We start from the raw sequence: 27,146 nt of genomic DNA on the forward strand, positions 1-27,146 counted from the left end.
TTATATTTTATAATTTTATAAAATAATTATTTTTGTTGAACTCAGTAAAATTAATTCTATAAGTAAGTAATAAAAAATAATAATATTTTCGTTGAGCAAGACAAAGAATTGTAAGTTGAAAAGAAATTAATTTTAAAAAAAATTGAGATACTTTCCTAATTTATTAGGGCGTGTAACCCTCTATGTAAGACTCTATGTACACATAGCATTGTTCATAAAAGAAATCAATAAATAAAATACTTTAAAAATCGCTATGCCAACAATACCATTCATGGTAAGAAAGATCGAGTTTAAAGGAAATATGATTCTCATTAATGAAAGGAAAGTAACTCTAAATCCATTGCAATCTGCAAGTTCATTCTGGAATTTTAAAATATTTTAATTCGATACATCGTACTCAACTACTCATACATGGTAAATATGAGTTTTTTTTATTGATAATTTTTTTTTTTTTTTTAAAAGGAAAGTGGTGGCGTTTTGCAAAACGTGATTACCAGTAGCGGACGTTGTAGTTAATTGCAGCACCCGCTAAAGGCTGCAGCCTTTTTTTTTTTTTTTTTTAATTTATTTTACTTGATGTCATTTTTTCATTTAATAAATTAAATAGGATTTGAAGTTACATATCAATGATGTGGAGTTTACTAATTTGAAATACACATAAATTTCAAAAAGTAGTTTTTTATGAGACAGTTTCATGAGTCTTTATCGTTAAAATGGATCGAGGTTTTGTGTGATTTTATAATTTATCTGAAAAAAATTATCTTATTACTTTTCTAAAAAAAATCTTTTACTTATTTTTAAATATGCATTGATTTAGTTTTTTGAAAAAATAATGATAATAATAAAAAAAAAATGTATGTGTTGGTCCACTTAGTTTTTACTTTATTTTTATTATTAATATATGATTATTAGTTGGAATAATACTAATTGGAATATGCAGAATTCTTGATTTAGTTGGAATAATATTAGTTAGATATCTTCGACCTATCTTATCAATAAGGACACATGAAACGATCTCATGTATTAGTTTTGTGAAACGATTCTTGACCTGATTCAATATATAAATTTTTTTATTTTTGCTATTTTATTTTTTATACATTCATATATTTAAATATGTTGGTTTAGTTTTCAAAAAAATTAATAAAAGAATATGTGTCTATTCACTTAATGTTTTTTTTTACTATTTATATGATATATAATAGGTAGCCTTGCTAGTTGCTAGTATATGATTAAAAATAGATTGTAAAAAAAAAAAAACATACACACTTTCATTTATTTTTAAAATATTTTTTTGCGTATACATACACACATACGTGTCTATTATACCGACACACACATTGATTAAGGGTTGAAAAAAATATCGAATTTTTCGGTATACCGAGGTTACCGTACCAAAAAATATCGGATTTATCAAATTTTCGATATACCGAATATTTCGGTACGTTATGGTAACGATACAACTTTTTCGTTACAGTAAAGGTATGAAATTTTAAAATTTCGGTATATATCGATATACCGAAACATTATATATACTAGTGTATTAGTACATGCGTTGCGTGCTTCTATAATATTTTTGTAATTAATTTGATTTATATTCAAATAGGAAAAATATCATAGTTGTAAAAAGTATTTAGGGACTAGTTGTAATTTGAAATATCGAAATAAAAAAAAACAAAAGAAATCAAAAGTATAATATCTATATCACATAAGGGCAATTTTGACAAAACAAAAAATGGTGTCTAAAAGGGAGATTCTTTATATATAGAGATAAATAAATAAATAATATATAATATTTTTTAAAAATAAATTTAGAAAATTTAGAAAATATAAGGTTTTTGGTTATAAAACTTATATACCGACACCGTACCAACATCTCGGTATATCATAAAATTTTGGCATAATCGGTATTCTAGTTATATGTACCAAAATTTTCAATATACTAAAATGTTATGTACGATATCGGTATAAAAAAAATTTTATACCATAATTTTTAATACGATATTCAATATACATTTTTTTTTCCTTGTACGGTATGATACGATATTTCATCCCTATTAACATGATACACATTTTTTTATTGTTTCAAAAACTAAATCAACGCATATTTAAAGTAAATGATTATTTTTTTAGAAAACTAAAAATTTATAACTGTTTTTAAAATAAACATTTTTTAAAAAGATATGGTATATCGATTTACAACAATTTTGAAAATGACAAAAACTCAAATGAGACTAATTTGTGCGACGGTTTTTCGACTTAACCTTTGAAAAATTATTCTTTTTATATTAAATTATTTTTCACTGTAAATATGAACTTTTTCGACCCGTTTTACCTTGATTAATGAGACCGTCTTACAAGATAATCAGACAAAACCATGTTCAAACAGTCTAGTTCCACTTCCGCACTAGCTTAAACCGGAACAATCAGGTTTTAGAATCGCAGTCAGACTCAGACCCATCTCCAAAAACCTTATTATGATGCCAACTAAAAAAAAAAACTTTCGATGAGCCAAATCCAGATTGCAGAAAGCAATAATACATGAACTTAAGGATGATCTTTTGATTCTAGAACAAAATTTCTCAAGTCGAAAGAAATAAAGGCGAATATCAGAGTCCAGCAAGAAACTAGTATACCAAATTACATGATTGTCAAATGTCAACGAGAAATGAATTCACCTGTTTGAGTAATCCATTTACAAAGCGTCTACGGTATATCATCATCTGGTTGAGGATATAATGAAGCATCCTCAAGCGGCAGAGAAGGAGGGGTTCCAGGTGGGATAGAAGCCGCGCCATTCTCACCAGCATATATACACAAGGCTTCTGCGTCCCTAAGGGTCGCATCGAGGTCAATGTGCTCACTCAGCTCATTGATAAATTTTAGGAGTGTATCGAAATCCATATTTTCTCCCATAATTTTAGAGCGGTGTCTTTTGAGGATGGCGACACAAACATATAGGTGAAGATGCTCACTCAGATAATGGGTCCATAGTACCTCCCACAGACGCATTGTCTTCTCATATTCAAATTCCCTGCATATATTAGAGTCACCCACTTAACAATCCGAAATGCATACCCGGCCACACCATGACTTCATTAATGCGATACACTATATGGATTGTTAAAGACTGCAGATTAAGGTTGCTTCACTCTAGCTAATCCGAAATTTTAACTTTTGCTTCATTAGTTTCTCCTATATGTATGGATAACACTTGAGATCTCTCACAATGGAGTTCAAAATGAAATTTACGTGCTTATCTGAAATAAGAGAAAATTTTATCGAGCAAGAAGTATAATTGGACGAAGTAAACATAACCATGGAAAAATTTGAAAAGTTTTAGAAAGTAAACATAAAGGTCTAAAATGTTCAGGATTTTATCCGGGTATGTAAGAATATTTCATGAGATAAAACAAAAACATTAAATAGATCAGATTGAAAGCAGCAGTAGCACTTGCCTCTTGAACTGTATAAGAAGCCAGCGGAAACAGAAGAAATAGTTCAAGCAATCATTCTGCGCAAAATAGTTATGCAATGGGTTGTCTAACAACTCGACCAGCTGCATAAAATAGAATTTAATTTACTCACTAAATCGATAAGAAGAGCCAATTTATTGGCCATAGCGCCAGAACTAAACTAAAAACATCGAACAAATGTCTGAAACCATAAGAAGCAAAGTGAGGCAAATGTAAATAGTAAAGTAAAACCCACAACTATAAAACTCTTTGAAGTAAATGTTTAATCATTCCTTAACACAAATACTATATAGCTAGAAACCTGTATGTTTAGTTGATATACATGTTTACATAGATAAATCAGAAAATTAAAGTTTTTTCCCACGACAAAAATTTGATCAATTAACCAAAAATAAAATAAAATTTGCAGATTTTGCATAGTATAGTTTAAGTAGAAAATCACATCTGAGTCGAAATATTTCTGAGAAGAAAGAAAATCCTGGAAAAACAAGGTAATCATGCTTCAAGTATGCACATCTGTCCTGTTGATCAAGATCATATTCCTAAAACAATCAGATGGCACTAAATTTGCAACAACAGCCAGACATAACTCTGAGACTCATGTCAAAGCTACATCTCAGGAAACAAATTTTGTTTACAGATCATGATTGAACAAACTAAATTTAAAAGGACAGAGAGATAGACCTTTGACAATGCAAAAAGTTGAGAATGCATCCCACTTTGGTCGCGATTGAAATTTGGTCCAAGGCGTTCCATAAGAGAAACGAAGCACCAAAAGGACTCGGATTCATCTCCCATGACAAACAAGATTGGGGACAGAAGATCACTCATACCCTGAAAGTCAAACAAAAAGCTCAAGAAGCATCAATCGGTGTAACGACTATGGTTATCACGAATAGCATTTCACAAGCACTTGTTAGCTTAACGATATAAAAACAAGCCGATTACCTGGCAATAGCCAAGATCAAAGTTGTAAAATGAGTACGTCAGCAGAATGTCGCGCAAGAGATACACATTGGAATTTTCATCGCCGTCATAGAATGAGAGTGATCGGTCAGTCCTCACCTTCAAGTAGAAAATAGAACAAATTATTAATGGCATTGCATCCTGCAACATCATTGTAATACACACACACACATATGCAAGCCAAGGAAAATGTGTGCCAGTAGAGCGTACCACATCCTTGTCGATAAGGCCTTTCCTCTCCCTGAATTTTGTAAATCTTTTTGCCTGCTCCCGTGAGATGCTCTAAGAAAAGAAAAACAACATGAACCTTTGTTAAGCTAGGTCATTAAAAATTAAAATAACAATTGTTCGAATGCAACTGTTAAAGTTAAGAACTCGGGTCTAACTCCACCACAAAAGCTAGCTAAAGGGGAAGATTGGCCAAGTTTATATATACAACTCTCAGGAACTTAATCCAACCAAAGCGGGACGTCTAAACACCCCCCCCACCTTTCCCCCTCCCGGCCTCCCCTCGTGGCCAGGAATGAACAATGAAGAATTGGTGCATGAAGTTTACAGAACATTAGCGGGTGGCTCATAAGGGTAGCCCAACACATAACAGTGGGTCTGGACTCTGATATCATATTGCAGTTAAGAACTAGGACCTAACTCCACTAGAAAAGCTAGCTCAAGGGAGAATATTGTCCTAGTTTATATACATAACTCCCAAGAACTTAATACAACCGATATGCCAGCTCTAGTACAAGTCATTACATCCCCCTTCAGTTTTAGACTTATAGGATCATGCCTCTTAGACATTGTCACATCACATTAGATAAGTTATTCTATTGGACCATCAAGCCATGATAAAGCAACGAGCCTTCCAGTTTCAATGAGCCCACCCTAGATCACTCTTTCCAATCTTAACTCCTAATTTCAGAACTAATCAGTTAAAACAAATGCCACAAATAATAAGATAAAAATGATGAAGATATCAGGTCATAAATGAATTACTCCAACATTGAAGGAGTGCAAAAATAACCAAGTAATGTGAATGAGCCAATTCAAATAACATATTATGTGCTCAATAAAGTGTGCATGTGTGTGATGTAAAAGAAAAGAAAAGGTCAATTGTTGCCTGATTACATTAAGCAATAAACAGCAGTAATATTAAGAACAAATCATGAAAAAAGAGCCAACGAATGCTGACAGAAACAACTTACCTGCCACTGTTTTTTAATTGTTTCATACTCAGTCTTCTTTATGGATGTGAGGTATTCCCTCTCTGCATATGTTGAATCATATGAATGGCATCCTAATAAAAATGTCCAAACCTGTAAATGATAATAAAATCCACATCATTTACAAAATGAAACGAAATTATAAATTCAAAAAAAAAAATGAAGCAATCCTGCATGTCTTTTCAATGCACGAACCTCCTTACGCATATTATGCTCAACTCCCCCATAGAAGATTCGCTTTCTAAGCGCTTGTGAATCCATCACCCGCCCTTCCGAATCCAAAAATGCAGTCCACTGCAAGTACATATTTTTTATTGAAAAGTAGGTGACAATACATTATCAGAAATATGGAAGTCAAAACAACCAACTCCAGTTGCCCAGGTCATTCAGGAAAAAGAATGTAACAGACGTATAATATATGTATATCCAATAGAAAATCAGGTGAAAGTAGGACATGGCTAATGCCCGACGAATAAGTATGTTCTTTCTTTGTTTCATCTTGTTGGAGCCAGCTTTGACGCACTGATATCACTTAGAAACATAGTAAATCATGATAAACTATAACATTAAAAGCCCACTGTTACATTTTATGGCCATGCTATCAGGTAACATGTGATCTGACAGAATGATGGAACGGAGAAAAAGGCAGAAATGAACTGGATTAGATAGAAAACACACAGTTCAGATTTCTGAGAAGCTTACATCATGTAGGATTAAGAAGAATGGTTCTTTAGCCAAATGGTTGTCTTTCTCATCTCATCCTGGTGATTTTTGTCCCCATACATGCATCATTTACTTGTTACTCAGTATTTTTAGAGTTTTTTGGCACTGATTACTTGACAATTAAGGTAGAGTAGCTTACACAATAAGCTTGTAAATAATACACATTAACACTTGATAAATACTTGTGGACTGTAATTATGATCATATTTTGATTGCATGAGCACCTATATTAATGAATCAGAGTTATCGGATACAATCGGATTAGCTCAATCAGGCCAAAAATCAAGAAACCCGATATATGCATCTCAACCAACACATGCAACTTAAAACAAATGAAGCACAAAATGCATCTAACTTCAGTTCTTATCTCACATTTTTGGTGCATGCACAAGAAAGGGAAAAAAACAATCAGAATACTTATTATATGTTGCAGTTATGAAGTTACTACTATGCTCTACCACCACCTATTCATTTCATGCCCCCACTATTTTGAGAAAGTCCACTTAATTAAAAAAACATGAAAAGCAAAAAATGGATTATAAGAAGAGATTATTCACAAACAAAAATAAACAATCACATGACTTGGAACCATGCTCATAAGGACCAAAAAGGTTGGTGCATGCACAAGAAAGGAAAAAAAACAATCAGAATACTTAATTACTTATATGTTGCAGTTACTAAGTTACCAATATGCTCTACCACCAACTATTCATTTCATGCCCTGACTATTTTGAGAAAGTCCACTTGATAAAAAAATATCAAAAAAAAATCAATGGGTTATAAGAAGAGATTACTCACAAACAAAAATAAGCAAACATTGAACTCAGAACCATTCTCATAAGTGAGACCAAAAAGTGTCATGTACCTCTTCATGCCCCAATGGTGGCTGACGTGGTTTTCCCCATACCAGCGATAATTTATCAAACTGTCGACAAAAGAAATGTACTTCACAAAAGGGTGAAAGAAGACAAAGACGGTGAATACTTATGCAATAATAATAGTGACTTGCAAATGGACAAATTAAAATTGGTCATACAAACATTAATTGACACTATTAAAATATGAAGTTTATCACATTTTAATAATTAACTTGCATCAAACAATAGCCGATTGCATACCCTCCCTACACTTTATTTTAGCCAGATCTCAAATACAATTTCTGAATTATTGAAGGTCAGAATGGAAAGGGCCATGCTATAACAAGTAAATGAAATTCAAATATCTGAGCACTAGTTTCGGTTGGTTTTGAATGGTAAAAGGAAAGGTGACTTCAGAAATGTGATGTACATGCATTTCCACTTTGTTTTAAGCTGTCCTTGAATGTTCTGGAGTATAACTAAGATTGATTGTAAAGCTCTCAAATTGTACAAGGGCCAAAGTTTAAGAAATTAATCAAGTCAGCAAGCAAACATTTGTAATAAATATCAAAGTAGACAGATAAAAGAAGTCCCCCCAGTAAATAAACACTGTGAACATCCAATGAAGAAAAGGAAAACAGTTTAAAATTAAAAGATCAGTCATGCCAATAAAATAAAGTTGAAAGAAGACGTTCAACAAAACCAGATCTCCTTATATATACCTCCTTACAATTGTAAGCTCAATTGTTACCAAATTGATGATTGTTTCCTCACCAAATTAATTTCTTGATGAGGTTATCTTATGATTGGAACCAAACTAGAGGAAGATTTATACATTCTAATTTGGTAGCACTAGGTGGTATCTCCGGATGGTTATCTCTCACCCAGAATCAATGATAAAAAGATGCCAAGGAACCATAAAATTTCCAACAGGGAAGGCTTATACAGTGATTCTCCTTTCCACAATGAAACAGAGACTCTATCAAGGGAAAACGCATCGGCCAAGTTCGAGCCAGCAGCTGCCGTAAGACAGGATGTAAGCTTGATACAGAATTAAACAGTGTAAATGAATTATGCTACAAGTTCAGAAATCAAAACAACATTTATGATGCCTTGGAAACCTCCTAGATATATCTCCAGAAAGGAATATTTAACGAAATAAGGAGTTTGTCATAGTTACATTGCACTACTCAGATCCACTAAAGTTGAGGTTCTAGGAAACTGTGAAAGAGTGGAACGGAGAAATTATGCATTACCTCCAATGGATCAGGTGCTACAGGAACTTTTTTAGATTCATCAGATGCTGTGATAAGGTGATGATCTGAAGAAGACTGGTCAAGCCTTCTCCCTTCATTAATGGAGAAGCCATCAATATGACTATCCCGAAAGATCTGGGAAGTTGTTTCTCGAGCAAATCTAGTGACAAGTGAGAATTTCTCCAAGACTTGTATTGAAAGGTCCCGAGCGGGATCCTGATGTTTCTGCGTTTGTCGTCCATTTTGCTGAAAACTGTCAGAGCTTGTGATGGAAACATCATTTTCTTCATGAGCACTTGTGGGCAATTCACTAGCAGATAGAGTTGGAGACGAGACATTTGCTACAGAAACAGCCATAGGAAGCTCCAAGGAAGACAGAGTTCGCTGTAAAAGCAAAAGACTGCTATTTATCTATCAACGTGATTATCTGTAATTGTGTAAGCCATTTTTAGTCTATAACAGGGCGAGATATATGAGGGAAAAATTCAATCTACTGCAGTCTGCTTTGACTATCTTGTTCGGATAAAGAACAAATTAGGCATTTCAAAATTCCAATTACCTGGAGAGGACTTTGAAAATCGTTGACAAGAAAAACATTTGCATCTTCAGCTGACCTAGAAATGTAACATCAAATGAGCGTCCACTGACAAGCAAATCAAACAAAAAATTTTTGCTTCCACCATTTGTACATCAACCACCATGATAGCGAAATTTCATTTTTTATTCTGTTTTACGGAAAAAATTCAATGTGTAACAAATAAAATCTCTGTTTTCCATCCAATAAAAAATTATCTTTTTAAGCTTCTCAAACATAACAAAGGAGAGAAAATTTCTTTCACCGCTTTCCTTCTCATTCTTTCTCTTTGTCTTATTCACTTCCATCAGTTACCTACATTAAGATTAACTACATACTTCTCACACGCAGTTGATACTTGATAATACAATTTCTTAGCGTTATTTGTCCTTCATACAAGAATTTCAACTGCAAATATCATAATGGTATGCAGTTCGATTAAATAGTTCACAAAATTATTCGCAAGACTGGCAAAACCTCAAAATGACAGTTTGGTTAACATCATCCTGGATAACATAATCCATATTCCTCTAGCCATAATCCAAGATAACTTCAAATTTTAACTCAATATATCTTGTATCTAAACCATTCTTAAACTGCTTATCACCGAGAATTTAAGATGTGCGCACTAGAAAACTGACAGAATTACCAGATAAAATTAGCACCGTACCAAGTTCAGTTTTATCCTGTGGCTTCTATAACAAAATATATATAGTATCACACAAACATATGGCCCTATGGGTACCACTCTTCATTTCATTTCGTCACTACTAAAGCATGAACTTCTTGTTCAGAGCAAGAACCAAGTTGAACATTTCATGGTCAGCTATTGAAATAGAGAAAAACAAATAGCCAACACATGTTTTCAGACTCTAGCAGCTCTTGGGAAAATTTCTAAGCAATAGGAGCAGTTGGAAGCGAATGCAACCAATAAATAAATTATTTTGGTTGTGGTCCTTCTGGATAGACATCACACACAAAAAACCATTGGTAATGCATGTAACGGAGCCATTTGAATGCTCAAGGATAGAAAGGCGTAATACATGTAACAGAGCAATTTGAATGCTTACGGATATACAGGCATAATTGCTTTTTATTATGTTAAAGAAGCTAAGGGATACTTACCTCACAAGGACAACGTGCTGCTTAGCAGTTGTTATAAATTCTCTGACTCCTCCATTGTAGAAATAAAGGGGAGGAAAAGCTAGTCCTGAAATTGTTATAGGAAATGAGACATGTGAGTGACTATTAATGTCAAGATGGAAAAATAAACAGTAAAAATAAAGCGTATAACACCTGCTTCAGTGAACAGTACACGATGGCATCTTTGAAATTTATGGCATTACTAAAACAATATGTTACATATTTACAAAAAGTAAAATGAGAACCAATCATGATTTAGAAGTATAACACGAGTGAATTGACGATATTATCATCATACAATTACAAGCATTAATCCCCTAGTTAGCATCGACTACATGGATTACTTACCTTCAATGTCCTATTCTTAAAATTATAGCTTATCTTATCCTCAATTCAAAGAGACACGTTAACTTTATCTCTAGTTAATTATGGCTCCCTCGCTTTTGCTCATTGGCAAACATTCTATTTTCTGATTTCATCATAATTCATGTCTGAAATCGCCATTTAGATGTGCCCAAACTATCTTAAATGAACAACCCTGATCTTCTGTTTCATATCTGCCACGTTCAATCTTTTCACAATAGTAATCATTTCTAATTTGATCTCATCCACTTAATTTTATACAGTTCTGTAACACTGAATATATCATTTTTCATGGTCCAGTAATCACCATCACATATCATAGCCACGCATAACTGACTTACATGTTCGGACACAAATCTTGAGAGTTTTATCTTTCATGTTTCTTTTTCAAAATTTGATATCGCCGTGTTACTTCCCATTCCAAATCAACTATTCAAAACACAATCATCACTCAAGGACACTTTTTCTTCATTTATTAAATTAAATTAATCATGTTCCACATTTTTCTTGCAATCCTCGAGATGAAAATAAACGGAATCCGTGCGACAGAATCTGTGCTAAAAAAGTACCATCACACATTACCTGACGACATAACAACTATAACATATTGCCATCCCAGGGTGGGTGTATGCCTACGTATTGAGCGAATATCTGTAAATGGCACGGCCCTAATGGTGTAGAGATTCATATCTGCACATGATAACTAAACAAAATTAACAAATTTCGAAAATGTGTGTGTTTTGCCATGTTAGATTAATTACATGAACTGAAGGCCAACCTTTTTCAGACAGCCTAGCACTCGAGCTTTGGCCTTTGTAAGGAATCCATGTCTACAGTGGAATTAAAATATCATTTCAAAGTCTTGGCACAATGAAGTAGCTCGTCAAGAAAACTCACTAAGAAAAAGCATCACAAAAGCCAAAATAAAATCTAAAATTCCAAGAAGTAAACACTCCTTTTCTCCCAACAAAACGCAATACCATGAAAAGAGAATTCCCTTGCTTGATCAACTTCAACCGGCCGCTGATTCTCTCGGAAGCATATTGCGTGGGATGAATTGCCACGTTATCCTTTGTATAGACAATCTCCGCACCATCCAAGTCACTCGATGAGCTCCGTTTCCCGCTATCACTCCGTCTTATGACACCAGAGCCCTAATCACAAAAATAGAGTCCAGATGAATATCGTGAAATTCCTGCATACAATCAAGCCTCGAATGGGGGAAAAAAAGGTCTGATCATAACCAAATTCAAATCCTGCGTCGATCGCCAAGCCTTCCATTACTATACCCAATCATGCACCATCAATCAAACATAAAAAAAAAAGAGCAAACGACGCATGTGTTAAATTCATTACATGTTGAATCGATGCAGCATAGTCTGCATCATCTGACAAATCATGGACTTCCGTCTCGTGCATCGCCGCCAATGTATCTGTGTGAGAAGAGGGGAGACGTCTGAATATATGGTGGATTTACTTGTAGGCGAAGGAGAAGGAAGAGGAATGAAGGTGGGGCGGGCGGGGTGGTGGGTGCTTCTAGTCTCACGGCCACGCGCTCCAATGTAGTGATCTTAATTGCTATTTTGTATGTATAATGATGACGAGATTGCGTGAGGCAACTATAATAATATAGTAACATTAAATAATAAATATAAATAACGGCAAAAATGTCATTAGTTTTTACGTACAAGATGATTTTGGTGTAACAAGTAAACAAGTTCTGTAGGCTATATGATAGGAACGTCTCAAAATGTTGTTGATACGAAGAATCATGTTCCATCCTAGCTATTCGTTCAACACTCATTTATAATTTGTTTGATCGTGATTTTGAAATATAATATTTTTTATTTTGTTTAGCCTTTGTATTTTTTTTGTGTTTGAATGTCATTTTGTAAACTTTTTTTAAGGAATGTCATAAATAAAAAAAGTTGTTTGATCAAGGCATTTTTTATAGTGACTCGCTCTGTAATCACCTACTAATCAGAAGTTTAAGCATGCAGTTAATTTAATTAAATAAAAACAAGTAATACACAGCAGAAACTAAATAGTTATACAAATCCAAAGTACTGAATCTGCAATTATTATAACCATATCGAATAAAATTATTAGTACCCAAACCAACCCGTAAATACAAATAGAATCCCTGCTGAAACAACTCCTACTAGCTACCAACACCTGCAACTAAGTCCTTTCTGAGCTTCCTGCTTCGTCCAACCTAAGGTCTGCCCCGTCGAATGGGGTGTCCATAACAATACATAAACATGGACGTGAGCGAACTACACTCAACACGAGAGTATGAGTATACAAATATTATATGAGCATGAACGCAAGTGTAGGGGTACAAAGACTCAAGGTCAAGAAACTTTGATCAAATAGACTCGGCGCCAAGGTATGTAAATGTAGCACTCTGTGTCGTCGCACCAGGAGGTGGCTCACATACCCTACTGTGGATATCGGTGACCTGATCACGAGTACACGTGTCCAACCATCCACTAACACATTAAGGCAACTACCCTAATACAGGCTATATCAAGGATACAAGCTCAAGATGATCACGTATGCAACATAATATCATGTCATAATATATGCAGGTAAAATCATGTCATATAAACAATGCAACACATAATACATACATAATCAGTCAGGGTATCTCGAACAGTACTTCCGTATCTCAAAATATCAGATAAGCTACACCATCTCTACTGTCCAAGCCTATAATCACAATATTATTATATCATTAATCATCATCTAAAAGCCTTAACTAAGCTAATAGATACTCTCAAACTATTTATAGAAACTCGAGTATAACTCCGTTCGTCGTTAGCCCGCTGTTTTCGAATGCCCCAGAACTTGGGCACAAATCCGCTACGACTCCGGAAACGCCTCGCCAAGGCTCGCCCCTTGCCAAAGAAAACTGGGAACCCTTAAAATCTCTAAAGAAACGAGAGGTAAATATATCAAATTGGTGTGAAAATGAGGCTCTCGGACCTCATATTTATAGGCGGAGATCGGACGATCTGATCCCCCACTTCAGATGAAAATGAGGCTCTCGGACCTCATATTTATAGGCGGAGATCGGACGATCTGATCCCCCACTTCAGACGATCCGATCTCTCATGTGAGCCACGTTGCAGAAATGCAAAGATCAGACGCTCCGATCTCCTGTGTGTCCGAACAGAGATGACACATCATTAATGCGCATGACCTAACTACGTTCGGACGATATGATCCCTAGATCGGACCATCCGATCTCTTCAGAGCTTCCGAACTACAGTGCCTTATCCGAACACTTCGGACCATCCGATCTTCTTAGGGCTTGAATTCGGACCATCTGAACTACCCGAGCCCAAATTAGCCCACTAACCATTTTTGGAAATTTTGGATCCGATTTCTTGGTCCGTTTGGTCATATAAAAATAAAAATTCTTTAATCGTGTTTTATTAATTCTAAATATGTTTAGTCAAATTAATCTTGTAAAATAAAATCGGGCTACTATATTTTTCAAAATATCCCTTCATAAATATTAGAGACATAGCAAAATGTCATTTTTTGTGTTATACATATTGGTGTTTGATATCTTTAGTATTTTATTTTCTATCGAATCAACTGTAGTCATATAACTGTATCTGAATCATCGGTTTTAGTCTTTCTTACATTATTAAATAACTAATAAAATGTTAAATTTTTATAATTACATACTTAAAAAACATCTCATATCATTAACACGTGTTTTTTTAAAAAAAAACAAATGATAAAAATTTTTATTCGATCAAATCTGTAGTAACCCAGTTCTATTTTACCAGATTAAGTTGCTAATCATGTTTAGATTTAATAAAATATGATTAAGATATTTTAATATGATCTAACGAATCAAGGAATTGGGTCCAGAATGCCCGAAAAATACTTAATGGGCTTAATTGAGCTCGGGAAGTTCGGAAGGTCCGAACCAGATCGAAACCAGCGAAGCCAGTTCGGAAGCAACGTACACGATCAGAAGTCCGATCAAGAGATCGGAGCTTCCGATCTGTACCATCCGAGACGTGGCATCGAAGCTTGTACACGTAACTGCGTGTAGGAGATCAGAACCTCCGAAGTGTAGATCGGAGCCTCTTATCGTAGCCAATGGGCACGTTGCATGCATGCACCGATCAAAACTTCCAATCAGGAGATCGGAGCTTCCGATCGTGGTCTATAAATAAGGGTTCGAGGCCTCATTTTCAAATGCAAAATGTAACATCTTCTTGGCCCATGTTAGCTCGATTTTAAGAGCTTTTGGGTACTCTTATTTTAAGAGTTGGAGTAGGTAGTAGTTTTTATAACGGACAGTGTCCGTAGCAGTGGCCAGGCAGCGGAGCTCTAGCGAGGTGTCCAGGAGTCGTAGCAAGGTTGTGCCCAAGCTCTGGGGCATGCAACATCAGCGGGCTGACGATGAACGAATGTATGGTTCTGGCTTCTTATAAGAAATAAGGAGTATGTTGTAGTTTATTTAAGGCTTAGAGCATGATAGGTGATGTTTGGCATGCTAGATAATACATTATATTTATGTATTGTAGTGTTGCATGGTAGGCTTGGACCTAGAAGGGAGCTTCTAGGATCTGCCTTAGTAAGTAGGGAAGTACTATTGGAGATATCTAGATTGAGTATGCATGTATTATGTGGTTGCATGTATTATATGATTGCATGTTTATATGCCTTTATCTGTACAACATGTCATGACTGTATGTTGCATACACGAGCATATTTGTAACGACCCACTGTATCAAGACGGGTCTTTTCAGCGTGCTTATGTCCTCACTCACACGCACCCTGGAAAACTTCCCAGGGGGTCACCCATCCTATAATTGCCCCAAGTCAAGCACGCTTAACTTTGGAGTTCTTATGTGATGAGCTTCCGAAAAGAAGATGCACCTTCTTGATATGAGTTGTACATATCAAATCTTTTGTACCTCTCATTTCGGTGTGGGATCAGTTCATTCATGTCACCCGTCGCCCATTCTTTGGTGGGGTTTCCATCTTTCAGGTATTAACCACCCATATTGCGGACCATGTACCGCCCTAGGACTTTTTGGCTTCGGGTGTCACAATATTGATCCCATATCCTTGAGATATTCTGTAGTAGTAGGGCGCTCACCCTACGAGTTTGTGGATGGTTGGATACGTAAGTCTTGTGTCAGGTCACCGTTATGGTTGGATACTTGTACTAGTATCAGGTCACCATTATCCACTGGGTATATGAGTCACCTCCTGATGTGATGGCGCAGCATGCTATATACCTGGGCCCGGCCTATGAGCTAGTTTCTTGACATGAGTGTCTTGGTACCCAGTTCATTTGCATACATGCACGTATAATACCGTATACTCATACTCTAGTACTGAGCGTGTTAGGCTCACTTCCGGTTATTTTTTTTTTGTCTGGATACCTTATTCAATGGGGCAGATGCAAGTAGTTCTCCTGAGGACATAGAGGTTAGGTGGTGACCAAGGTTTGATGACAGGGTTGACCACTAGGCTTTACTTTCTGGTATTTAGCTTATTTCAAGTTTCGCATTTACTCTGATTAAGATTATTTAATGTTTCAATTGCATGATTAAGCTTTTGATTAGTAGGTAATCACGGTGCGGGTCACTACAAAATCATTGTCAGTTACATTCAAGATAAGGATAGAAGGACACACATCCTCGATGAGACATGGAAACAATTGTCTGAGTTGGTGTATGGGTTGCCTAATCCGCTGATCTTCACGTAAATATAAAATTAAAGCCGGATATTTCCTTAGATAGACTTTGCAATCTTCTATTATCATTTCAAAGCTCATTACATCTGAATTGGGAGTATTTACTATACAACGCATGCACCGCCACTTGAGCATGTGATTCCGCAATCACATATTCAACTTGTAGGCCCTTGAACCAAACAAGGGTTTCTCGAATTCCTAGTGTCTCGGCAACTTGAGGTGAATGACTCTCAAGTGCTCTGATGTCATGAATAAATTTTTATTTATTTATGTTTTATTTAAGAAATATTACGAGGTTGCATGACTGAGTTTGATTTTGATATTGATATATACTAGTTTAAAAATAATCAAATTTAAGTAGGATGAACATATTAAATTAGGGGCAAGTTCATTTGGAGTCCATATGTTAAAGTCCAAGATAGAAACCTATACTTTAAAGGCACATGATCCATTCAAAAATATCTATAAATAGAAGACTCACTTCTATTTTTTGGGGTACACTCTCATTATCTCAATTTATGCTCTAAAAGTTCTCTAGTTTTTGTAAGTACATATTTTGAGTGGATCGCTGACTTGAGCGTCGGAGAATTTGCGCCGGGCATTCCCCGACGCCTCTAATCTCATTTCGTGATGTAGGTGACAACCCTAGTTTTGCTGAATTGGATACGCAAGGAGCGCTTGGTTTCCTAAAGTTGTTGATTATTCTAATTGACTGAGCACACAGAAGACCCTCTTCAGGGTAACAAGGTTTCGTGCAGCATCATATATATTTCAGAATTAAATTATATAAAGTGTTTCCAGATTATTATGTTTTTGAAGAATTGATAATTTATAAATTATGAAAAAAGTAGAAAAGATCATATGTGATACCCCTGTCCCACATGGAAAAAATGAAGGATTTAAAATGAGTTTATAATGGGCTATAATGGACTTCTATAGCAACTTGGATTAATCATTTTTGTAAAGCGAGGACGGATACGAAGGAGTTGCTATAGGGGCCCATTGTGCAGTCGCGCTTGCGCGGGCCTGGGTCCGGGGCGTGACAGAATGGTATCAGAGACGGTCACCAGCCGACAGACCCCGAGAAATAAGTGCTATGCGGGGCAAAGTGCTACGTGCGTGGAGCCACCTCTTGAACCTGCAAGGCAGAGTGCTACATAACGGGAGCCACCTCTTGAACCCGTAGAAGCCACCTCTAGATTCTCTGTGCTGGTGGATCAAAGGTCAGGTCGCGACGAGGACGTCGCATTCTGAAGGAAGGGTGATTGTGATACCTATGTCCCACATGAAAAAAATGAAGGATTTAAAATGAGTTTATAATGGGCTACAATTGACTTCTATAACAACTTAGGTTAATCATTTTCGTAAAGCGAGAACGGATATGAAGGAGTTGCTATAGGGGCCCATTGTGCAGTCGCGCTTGCCCGGGCCTGGTCCCGAGGCGTGACATCATAAATGTTTGATGTTTCAAAGTAAAAGAGAAATTTTAGTTTTTTTTAAAAAAGTTGTGAATATTTGATAAATAAGCGATTTCCGTACTAGCTTTTTTGATAAAACAACAAAAATATTTTTACTAGAAAACACATCTGGCCCTCTTCATTTATCTAAATGAATGTAAAGAACAAATTTTCATTTATTTATCAGCATATCATATTATCTTTAATCTTTAAATAATAAAAAAACGGCATTAGACTAGCTTTGAAACTATAATTAGCTGATAATAAGCAAAATTGGAGTTAAGAAACACCAAAAACTTTTTTCCTTTTTTTTTAAAAAATGGACAGTAAATAATAAATTTTTTAGCAATTGAAATCACTAAATTTTTTTTTCCTTTTTTATGGATCAAATCTATCCATTCAAGCACAACTTACAATATGTTTGGTCTCATAGTTTTGATGGAATTTTGTGGGATTTGGAACTATATCTCACTTTAAGAGTTTAATGGAATAATAACTACTGAGTTATGGCATTTTTGTTTTATCAAATACTCAAGTACGTAAATGATTAGTAACTTGTACCGTTATCTTATTCAACTATGTTGATTTATCATTTTCTTATTATATATCATACGCCATCCTATCTACGAGTCTAGCGGTGTCTTAAGATACTGTTTGAAATGAATAATTGGGAAATGAATAATTGGATAAATTAATGATGAATAGAGAAAAATAATTTAATATATCTCATTAGAATGAAATACCGTAAATAACTTTGAACAATAAATATATTATTTGGATTGCTTATTCAATGCCCATCTTGTAACAAGTTTTGGAAGAACAAAATATTTACGTTGAAATTCTTTATATCAAAATTTTCAATTAAATTCCACACAACAGTAAAAAAGAAAAGAAAAGAAAAGGGTGGGACAAAAATATAAATTATAGTTCATAATGTGAATAAGATGATTAGCCTTGCTGGTCTCAAACAACATAAGTCCTATAGGTTATATCTAATGGGCCATAAAAGGTGGCAAACCAAACATTGGACTATCAAAATATAACAATAAATGAAAAAGACGATACGAAAATCCCTCGGTGCTCCAAATCAGGCTATTTAAGTAACTTGTTTTTTAGTTTCAAAAAAAAAAAAAAAAAAAACTAACTTGTTTTTTTAGAGTATAAGATCAATATTGATCCAAATTACATACATATGATGTAACTGTCTATACTACTGAGTGGACTTGAGCATGAACTCGATACTTATTTATTTCGAATAGAGACATTACAAAAAAACTTTTTCAACCTATCTAAATAAATTTAAAAAAATACTTGCAGTCGGCTATAATCAAACCCAAAACTAGGGATGTCAATGGGGCGGGTATGAGGCGGGTTTGGCCAAACCTGAGACCCGTCCCATTAACAAAATATGGACCCATTACCCGCCCCACCCCATTTAAATATATTTTGGACCCGCCCCACCCCATATCTGAAATGGGGCGGGTTGGACCCGTTAGACCCATGAGACCCACGAATTTATTAAAATTAAAAACAAATCTGGCTGTATGAGGTAGTCGAAAGGAAAAATAAAACCTTAAAATTGATATTTCGAGTATTATATGCAAAATAAAACATTAAATTACTTATCGATTAAAATTGAATATGAAACTTGTATCATAACAATGGATGTAGGTCGTGGTCGGAGGTCAGGAAGTCACCGAAAGATAGACAAATGTCAAAAGGTAGGTAGACAGTGACCAGCTGTAGCCTGTGTTTAATTAAAAACATGATAAAAACCTATAATTTTTTATATGTATGTATTATATGGGGCGGATCTTATAAAACCATTACCCGTCCCATACCCTCTTGAATCTGAAAAAATGGACCCAAAACTCGCCCTAAGACCCATTTAGTGGACCCAAACCCTCCCCACATGGGATGGGTTCATTGCGGGTTCGGGTACAACCAGAACCCATTTACATCCCTACCCAAAACCACTTAATCTCATGGCTTTAACCTTAACCGTTGGGCTAAAGTCTCATCGTAGTTTAACTAACTTTTGGATGAGCTTGTTTCCTGATTTAGAGGGTTTAATGGCATTAATTTATTTAAGAAATAAAATGTGAAATCTAGGATTTTGGTACGGTGATCAACGTAGCTCGTCTCCAAACCTAACACGTGGCCTCTGGTGATTGATACTTACGGTCACAGCCCTGTGACAGAATCAACCGCCCCATTCACTGCAATGTGATAAATCCGCCATAGATATTCGCGAGGAAAGAAACAAAAAAACCGATAGATGGAGGAGAAATAATTTATAAATCTTAATTGCGATTACATTATATGAATCGGGGAACTGAATCTGATTGTTTCGATTCCCTTCTCGGGAATCAGTAATTACTCCGTTTAATCCCTAATATAGATAATTTTCGGCGATTCTGCATGAGAGAAGTGGTGTTAGAGGGATTGGAGACAGAGTAGTGGAAGGATTTTTCTTCGTTTGTGGCGAAACATGTCTGCCATAGTGTGCGGGAAGAGATCGAATTTCTTCGAGGAGTCGCCGTCGTCGCCACCAGTCGCCAAGAGAATCCGTTGTTCTTCATCTCCTTCCCGGAATTTCTCTCCGCCGAGCCCTGCCGCTTTCAATTACTTAGTCTCCGATACCTCGTCACCGATCGATCGTCTTTTTACTCTCTTTCCTGATATGGAGAAACAGGTCTTTTTTAATATATTTCATTTATTCAGCTATTGATTCCGAAGGTCCTATTCCTGATTTTTTTTAGATTTTCGGCCTTTGGAATTCTTATATGTAATTTCTAGATTTTTATTTATTTATTTTTTTTGCATTAGATGATAGATTCACACAGATCACTTTATTATTATTTTGTTGGTGATTGAAGTAATGATAGATTTGATAATTAATCGGCGGTATTTAATGCTTTTCTGAGATTAAGAGTTCGAAATGGTTACCATTCGTGGCTCACTGTAATGATTCGAATGCCTTTCTATGGACTTTGCATATGTGCCATCGGCTTTGATCATGTTAAAGAAATGAAGGGAGAATCTAGATCCTGTTTGTTATAATGTGCTGTGGCCCTGAAAATATAAGGAAGACTAAGATGATTGAGAAAAGTTGAAGAAGAAGATAGGAGTTCAGCTCAGCAACGAGTGAACTGCTTCTATCTTTACATACATTCACGGTTTACCAGCTCTCACATGAAATACATTAAGCAACATTATTGTTTTATTGCGAGTTTTTATTACCAAATGTAGGAGTTTTTAATGGTCAATTGCTGCAATGCATCTGAAAAATAATTGAATATTTTGATTTTATGCACATCTCATTGATGTGGTATTGCGATTAAGTAAAATTGCTAAACAAGGTTACAAGATCATATCCTGCTGAAAAAATGTGCGCAGTTGTTAAAAGAGATTTCCGAATTTTTTTGTTACTGACCATTTTTTCTTATACTTACGTGCTATGACCATCCGAATGTCTTAATTGTGCATCTAGATTTGTTTGACATGGGGAGGAGGCTTATATTTATTTTATATAGTTTCATGCTCTAATAAGAGGTCACAGGATGATCTTGCATCAGGTCTGTTTTCAGTGTTAAAGTTGTGATTTTAGAATGCTTTTTTTACAGGCAGTTTGATTGATTGTTTCTTAAAACATCATATAAGACGTCTCCAAGTGTTCGTTAAATATTATTATGTTTTAAACAAGCTGCTGAGAGGTTATGAGATGTTTTAAAAAATTCAGATAATGCAACTTATTTTATGATCCTATGAACTTTATGTCAAACAACCAAAACAACACCAACACGTATACGGAAAAGTCTTATTCTACCTGACACTACCGTTTTGAAATCATCTCATAATCTCAAATGACCTATTTTATACAGTTGTTTTCAAAATTTAATTTTAAATAAGATGGAAGAACTTTCAATTTGTTAAATGCAGTTTATAAACTTTAAAATCTTATATGATGTTTAAGATAAGTTTAGATCAATGGGCTCTTAATTAGGTACTCTTTTGTCTTTCCTAAGATAGAGGGAATTTTGAGTGAGTTCAAATTACTAAAACTGCCTTTTGGTATAAATAATTAAATATTTTTTTCTTTGAGGTCCACTGCACTAAAAAATCGCGCATTCATTTTGGTTCCGATCTTGGAAAACAACATTCCACTCCCCATCACATTTTCACTCCCTTTTCAAAACATGTTTCCATACGTCCCAACATAATTATTTTTTTTAATTCTACTTTTCTGAAAAAAATCTCTTTTTGTATAAGATTCTAGCTTAACAAATAGTTTGAAATTTTGAAAAACCTCATTTCTAATAAATTAATAATTATTAGCACAAATATAATTACACATTTAGCTAGTAATTCACACCATATAAAATCTTCAATATGACCCTAAGGCAAACATTTTCCCATGTAAAGCAACTCAAAACCTCCATTTTTCATCCCATAAAACTGTGCAACTCAAAACCTCCATTTTTCATCCCATAAAACTGTTCCCTAAAAAATTCTCCAAAACATTTCCTTAAACCCGGAAAGAAGAATCCAAACACTGGCAAAATGTTTCACAGTACTAACTTTATCAATCCACGGACCGTCGTTTTTTCTTCAACCGCTGCACCACTGGTACAAGAATCTCCATTCTCCAGTGCTAATTAGCTGTCCGTGACATAAATTGCTATGTTGGGCATCAGATTTAGATTTTTCTGGTTTTGGAACTTCTAGATGGATTGGTTGATCACTGTTATCCTTTGCTTTTTGGTTTTGGCGGCGTTGGACTAATCAATCGATTATGAATGCTTTCGATTCACAGGTTCTGGAGAGAGTCCTTGAAGAATCTGGTGATGATTTGGATTCTGCTATCAAAAGATTAAATGAGCTTCATTTGAGTACGGCAACAAGCGCATCTGATGTTACCCAGAACATTAATGCACAATTTTCATTTCAAGGTTTTTCTATTTTTTGGCATCCTTATTAAAATCACTGCTTATGGTGCTTCATTAAATGATACATGCTTATTGCTTCACTTGCTGTTTTTTTAGGCATTAATCAACTAATTTTGCATATTACCATCCATGATAAATCACCGTGATAAAAATGTTAAAATATTGTGGTCACCTAGCTGTTTATTTAGATGTGGCGGCCATTATTGAATTCTCCTACATTCTATAGCCTGACACAGTCCATTGTTTCAATATTTACGCACTCTTTCGTTTTCGGAATTGATTTTTTTGTGAAAATACTACTCAGTTTAATGGATTCCTCTTTTCCAAAAATCGCTTCAAAGATGTCTCTTTCAAGCTTGTCATTTTCTTTTTTTATAACCATATAGCTCCTTGGAGATATTTTTATGGTGTTTTACATAATTTATGTTTATTCTTTTTTTGTTGCATCAGCTCCTGCAATCGAAAAATAACTTCATCCAGCATCTAATTTTATGCGATGAGATTATTGGGAAGAAAAGTTGTCTTTTTTTCTGTAATTCCGGATGAGTGACGTACTTCTGTTAACTTGTTTTTGGTGTCATATGAATGGTGCTTACATTTCATGGTTCAAAAGCTGGTGTAATGGGTAATGAATGACTCACCGTTGTTTTTAGATAGTGGAGGCAAAAGAGAGCAAATAGTTTACCTCAGGGAGAAAGCACACTGGTTTTCGTCGATGGCTTATAATTTTTTAGTCTACGTATCACAAGTTAGTTTAATTTAATCTTTAGCGATTTATTCTCTTTTCATTCAATTTGAGAGAAGAAAATGTGGCGCTAAGCTGTAGAGTACAGCATCATTTTTCTCGGGGTACGTGTTCTATCATCTGATCTAGATAGTGTACTCACCTTGGATTTCTCCCTCTACATTCGTATTTCTCTCACTCGAACAAAACCTAGGTATGTTGTAAATTCCATTCGGTAAACCTTCCATGTGCCTGATTCCTTCGACACACCATTTCTTCTAAAACACATTTTGCTTCCTTTCTTTCGATTGCCACCTCCTCAGATCCCAACCCCTCACTCTCCATCTCATCCAATCTTCTAATTTTATCTCTCAAGTCAGCAACTCTTACTTCCACCAGCCCGAAAACCTCTTCGTTCCATCTTCTAAGGTCACACTTTATAGCTTCAAGTTTCCTCATAAATTTATACCCCTCCCAGCCCTGAAATTCTGCATTATTCCACCATGACAAAAAAAGAGGATTTAAAGCTTTTATGTTTTAGCCACACATTCTCAAATCTAAAGGAAGATGGTCCCCACTTAACCTTTTCCGTGTCAAGAATAACTGGAAAATTATCCGAAGTAATTCGTTGTAGAACGGTTACTGTAAAATGGATAAATCTCCTCCCATCCTCCCATAAATAAAAATCTGTCTAATACTTGACCTTAATTCACAATATTTTCGTTCCTTGTTAATTTATTATTAAAATGTTATGATTTGGATTTGATTTTGATGAATATATTAATTTTTGGACTTTTTTATTGTGTATTTAATTTAATAGAAATACAATTAAAAATGTGTATCACATGCAATGGGTTTGTCGGTCCAACCCGGACCCGGACCCACCGGGTTTTGGTGTGGGGCGAGGCCTCAAGATTGGCCAAACCCATCCAGACCTGCTCCCCTGCCATTCCTAAGTATCCCCAACATGGCATGCCACTCGTCGTGCAACCACTTTGAGCAACAGCTTTAATGGGGGTATGTTTTGAGTTGTTGGGGTGCTGATATGGTTAATTTTTAGGCGTAACCAAGGTTTCATTTTGTTTTTGAGTGAATGAACTTTCTAATAAACAGGTTACGGTGATAAGTACGTGGATGTAAACCTCACTTCTAACATTTTCTTCCTTTTCAAGATTGAATAGTAGAAGGGAAAAATGCCATGTTAGTTTAAATGTCTTCGTAAGTTTTGTCTTTCAATAGGACTGCAAAACATGAGGGTAATTACTTAATTTAGATACATGGTTAGATAAGCAATATTGTTGCTAACATGCTAAACATGCATTGAATGTGCTTTAAATCCATGTTTGATCTAGTTCAGCAGATATTTTCCATGTGTTGGTTTTGATTAGTCATTGACTTTAACTCCAAGCCCATCATCTGGTCATGTTTTTATAGTGAGTTTGTTTATTTTTAAATTTTATTTTTTTGACGGTTGTGCAAAGTCCTGAATTCTTGTGATCCCTTTCGTGGTTTTATTGATAATAATTTGGTGCTGTCCTTTTACATTTACAGATTTACTCAAATCCTATTTAGAGAGCCGATACCAGAAGTTATTGCCCACTTTAATTTTATTATTATTAATATATTTTTTTGGAAATTTGGGGAGTCAGTATTGTTGTGTTTTGGTTTTCTTAAGTTCTGTTCTGTGACATAAGGTACAGCGGCAAATAATGTGGAGACTACTCCAAGGGAGGAACTACCAGCTGGAAGCAATCTCTCCATGGATGGTACAAAGTGGGTTGAGCTCTTGGTTAGAGAAGTTGCAGGAGCTTCAAATGTAGAGGATGCTAAAGAACGCGTGTCACGAGCCCTCGAGTCCTTGGAGAAGTCTATTTGTGCAAATGCAAGTGCTGAAGCTGCCCAGAGCTTTCAGAAGGTATGTTCTGTAATCTATTGGTTAAAAACCTACTGTACCAGAGTCCCATTGATTATATGCCAATAATGTATTTATCAAAGGATTATCAGTATCCCATGTAATTTTCTTTTCTTTCTTTCCTCATTTGATGGTATCTGTCTTCTCTAATTGTCCCCCCACTTGCGTGCCTTGAAATTATGTGTTCTTGCTTTTTAATTTCTAAATCTGCTAATCATGCTCTATAGGAGAACATTGTTCTAAAGCAACAGCTGGAAGCGTTCATACAAGAAAATACTATTTTGAAGCGAGCAGTGTCAATCCAACATGAGCGCCAAAAAGAGTTTGACGAAATGGGCCGGGAGTTGCATCAGCTGAAACAGCTAGTGTCGCAGTACCAGGAGCAGCTGAGGACTCTTGAGGTCAAATTCTTGGGCTAGACCTGTGAAATTTTGTGTTTTAATTGATTAGGGTGTCGAGGTTTTGGCTTATGTCCTTTATTTAAGTCAAGACTGCATGGAAACTAACGGAAGAAAGCACATGACACTAAATTGTGCCTTAGCTACAGATATTTAGACACTCACATGGATATCATCAATCATATGAGCATTCTTTTCCCCAAGCTGTCTTAGTAGCCCTTCTCACTCCTCCGTCTCTCTCCAGCTATCCCGTGTAATCTAAGTTTCTGCTTCCTGCCTATGCTGATCTCATTGGTCGAGATTTTTTTTTTAGTTTTCCAATAATCATGCTTGAAAATTTATTTTATGTGACTAGTTTTTTGTTACAACCCTTGGGTTGAACTAATCCCCAAAAGGCTAGCTATTTGAGGGGAGGGTGCCCAAGAGTTTATAAACCCACAAGGCAGGCCTTTCGCGAGCTATGTGGGATGAACCATGACACGTTACAATCCATCCCCCTTTCAGAACCAATGTCCACGGCGGTTGATGACTTCGCGGACCCCGCATGCATGTGGGTAGCAGCCCTCTCAACCCGCCGGAATGAGGGTCTGGGAATGACCACTCTGATACCACCGTTGCAACCCTTGGGTAAAACTCATCCCCGAAAAGCTAGCTATTTGAGGGGAGGGTGCCCAAGAGTTTACAAACCCACAGGGCAGGCATTTCGCGACCTATGTGGGACGAACCATGGCACTTCACATTTTTGACCAAATAATTTCTGATTCATTTCGTAGAATTGACTTTGTTTACTTGAAAAGGTCAAGTGAGTGTTTGCTATTTTGACAATAATTCCAATTCCAAGTTATCAAAAGCTCTGACATATGATACCTTGTTATGTTCATCAGGTTAACAACTATGCCCTTGCAATGCACCTCAAACAAGGGCAACAAAGCAACTCAATATCTGGACGGTTCCACCCCGATGTGTTTTAGCGAACGAGGAGCATGGGGTTCGCTTGTAATGCAGTTTCCTGGTATCAGAAATAACTTCATGTTTTTATCGAGGCATGCACTTTTCATCGGTTGTGTAGTTTCTAGTTTGTGTGAGGCTCTGTCATTTGCTGTATACTCATCTGTGGTCTGTCTATCAAAACTTCTTGAACTTGCAACATTTCATCCCTATTTCAATTGAATTGGATCATTTCTTGGAGCCTTTGGTTGATCATCGTTATAATATTTCTTGTGAGACTCAGTTTATTTTAAAAGATGTTTTTTAAATTATTTTTGAGGGAACGGTTGGTTTTTACCCTTGAGGAGGATAGGATCATATGATTTTGACGACGACAACAATGACGACAGCATCTGGGAAGTAAATGAGATGTTGAGTTTCAGGTAATGATTGTGTTGGGAAGGGGAAAA

The 27,146-nt window shown here is 35.6% G+C and overlaps 2 protein-coding genes across 3 annotated transcripts; one reads left to right on the plus strand and one right to left on the minus strand.

Annotated features, from left to right (window-relative positions):
• Window positions 1–2,539: 2,539 nt before the first annotated feature.
• On the minus strand, window positions 2,540–12,142 carry LOC140887623 (uncharacterized). The gene is made up of 15 exons (XM_073295006.1): window positions 11,932–12,142; window positions 11,556–11,729; window positions 11,354–11,405; window positions 11,158–11,265; window positions 10,195–10,279; window positions 9,055–9,109; window positions 8,496–8,879; window positions 7,248–7,307; window positions 5,855–5,953; window positions 5,642–5,752; window positions 4,650–4,721; window positions 4,422–4,538; window positions 4,158–4,307; window positions 3,456–3,556; window positions 2,540–3,031 (listed from the first exon to the last, which is right to left on the minus strand). Exons 1-15 carry the CDS (start codon window positions 11,992–11,994, stop codon window positions 2,704–2,706), a joined length of 1,959 nt encoding a protein of 652 aa, XP_073151107.1. The 5' UTR covers window positions 11,995–12,142; the 3' UTR covers window positions 2,540–2,703.
• Window positions 12,143–19,993: 7,851 nt separating this feature from the next.
• On the plus strand, window positions 19,994–26,937 carry LOC140887997 (uncharacterized). 2 transcript variants are annotated; one of them, XM_073295667.1, is made up of 5 exons: window positions 19,994–20,461; window positions 22,583–22,718; window positions 25,140–25,354; window positions 25,579–25,752; window positions 26,634–26,937. In XM_073295667.1, the coding sequence occupies exons 1-5, from the start codon at window positions 20,258–20,260 to the stop codon at window positions 26,718–26,720; spliced, it is 816 nt and encodes a 271-aa protein (XP_073151768.1). In that variant the 5' UTR covers window positions 19,994–20,257; the 3' UTR covers window positions 26,721–26,937. The 2 variants fall into 2 exon arrangements, with proteins under 2 accessions (XP_073151768.1, XP_073151767.1); XM_073295666.1 differs by having other exon boundaries at window positions 19,996–20,461; window positions 25,134–25,354.
• The last annotated feature ends 209 nt before the right edge of the window (window positions 26,938–27,146 follow it).

The sequence above is a fragment of the Henckelia pumila genome, chromosome 3 (assembly GCF_033568475.1).
Source record: "Henckelia pumila isolate YLH828 chromosome 3, ASM3356847v2, whole genome shotgun sequence".
Lineage (NCBI taxonomy): Eukaryota > Viridiplantae > Streptophyta > Magnoliopsida > Lamiales > Gesneriaceae > Henckelia > Henckelia pumila.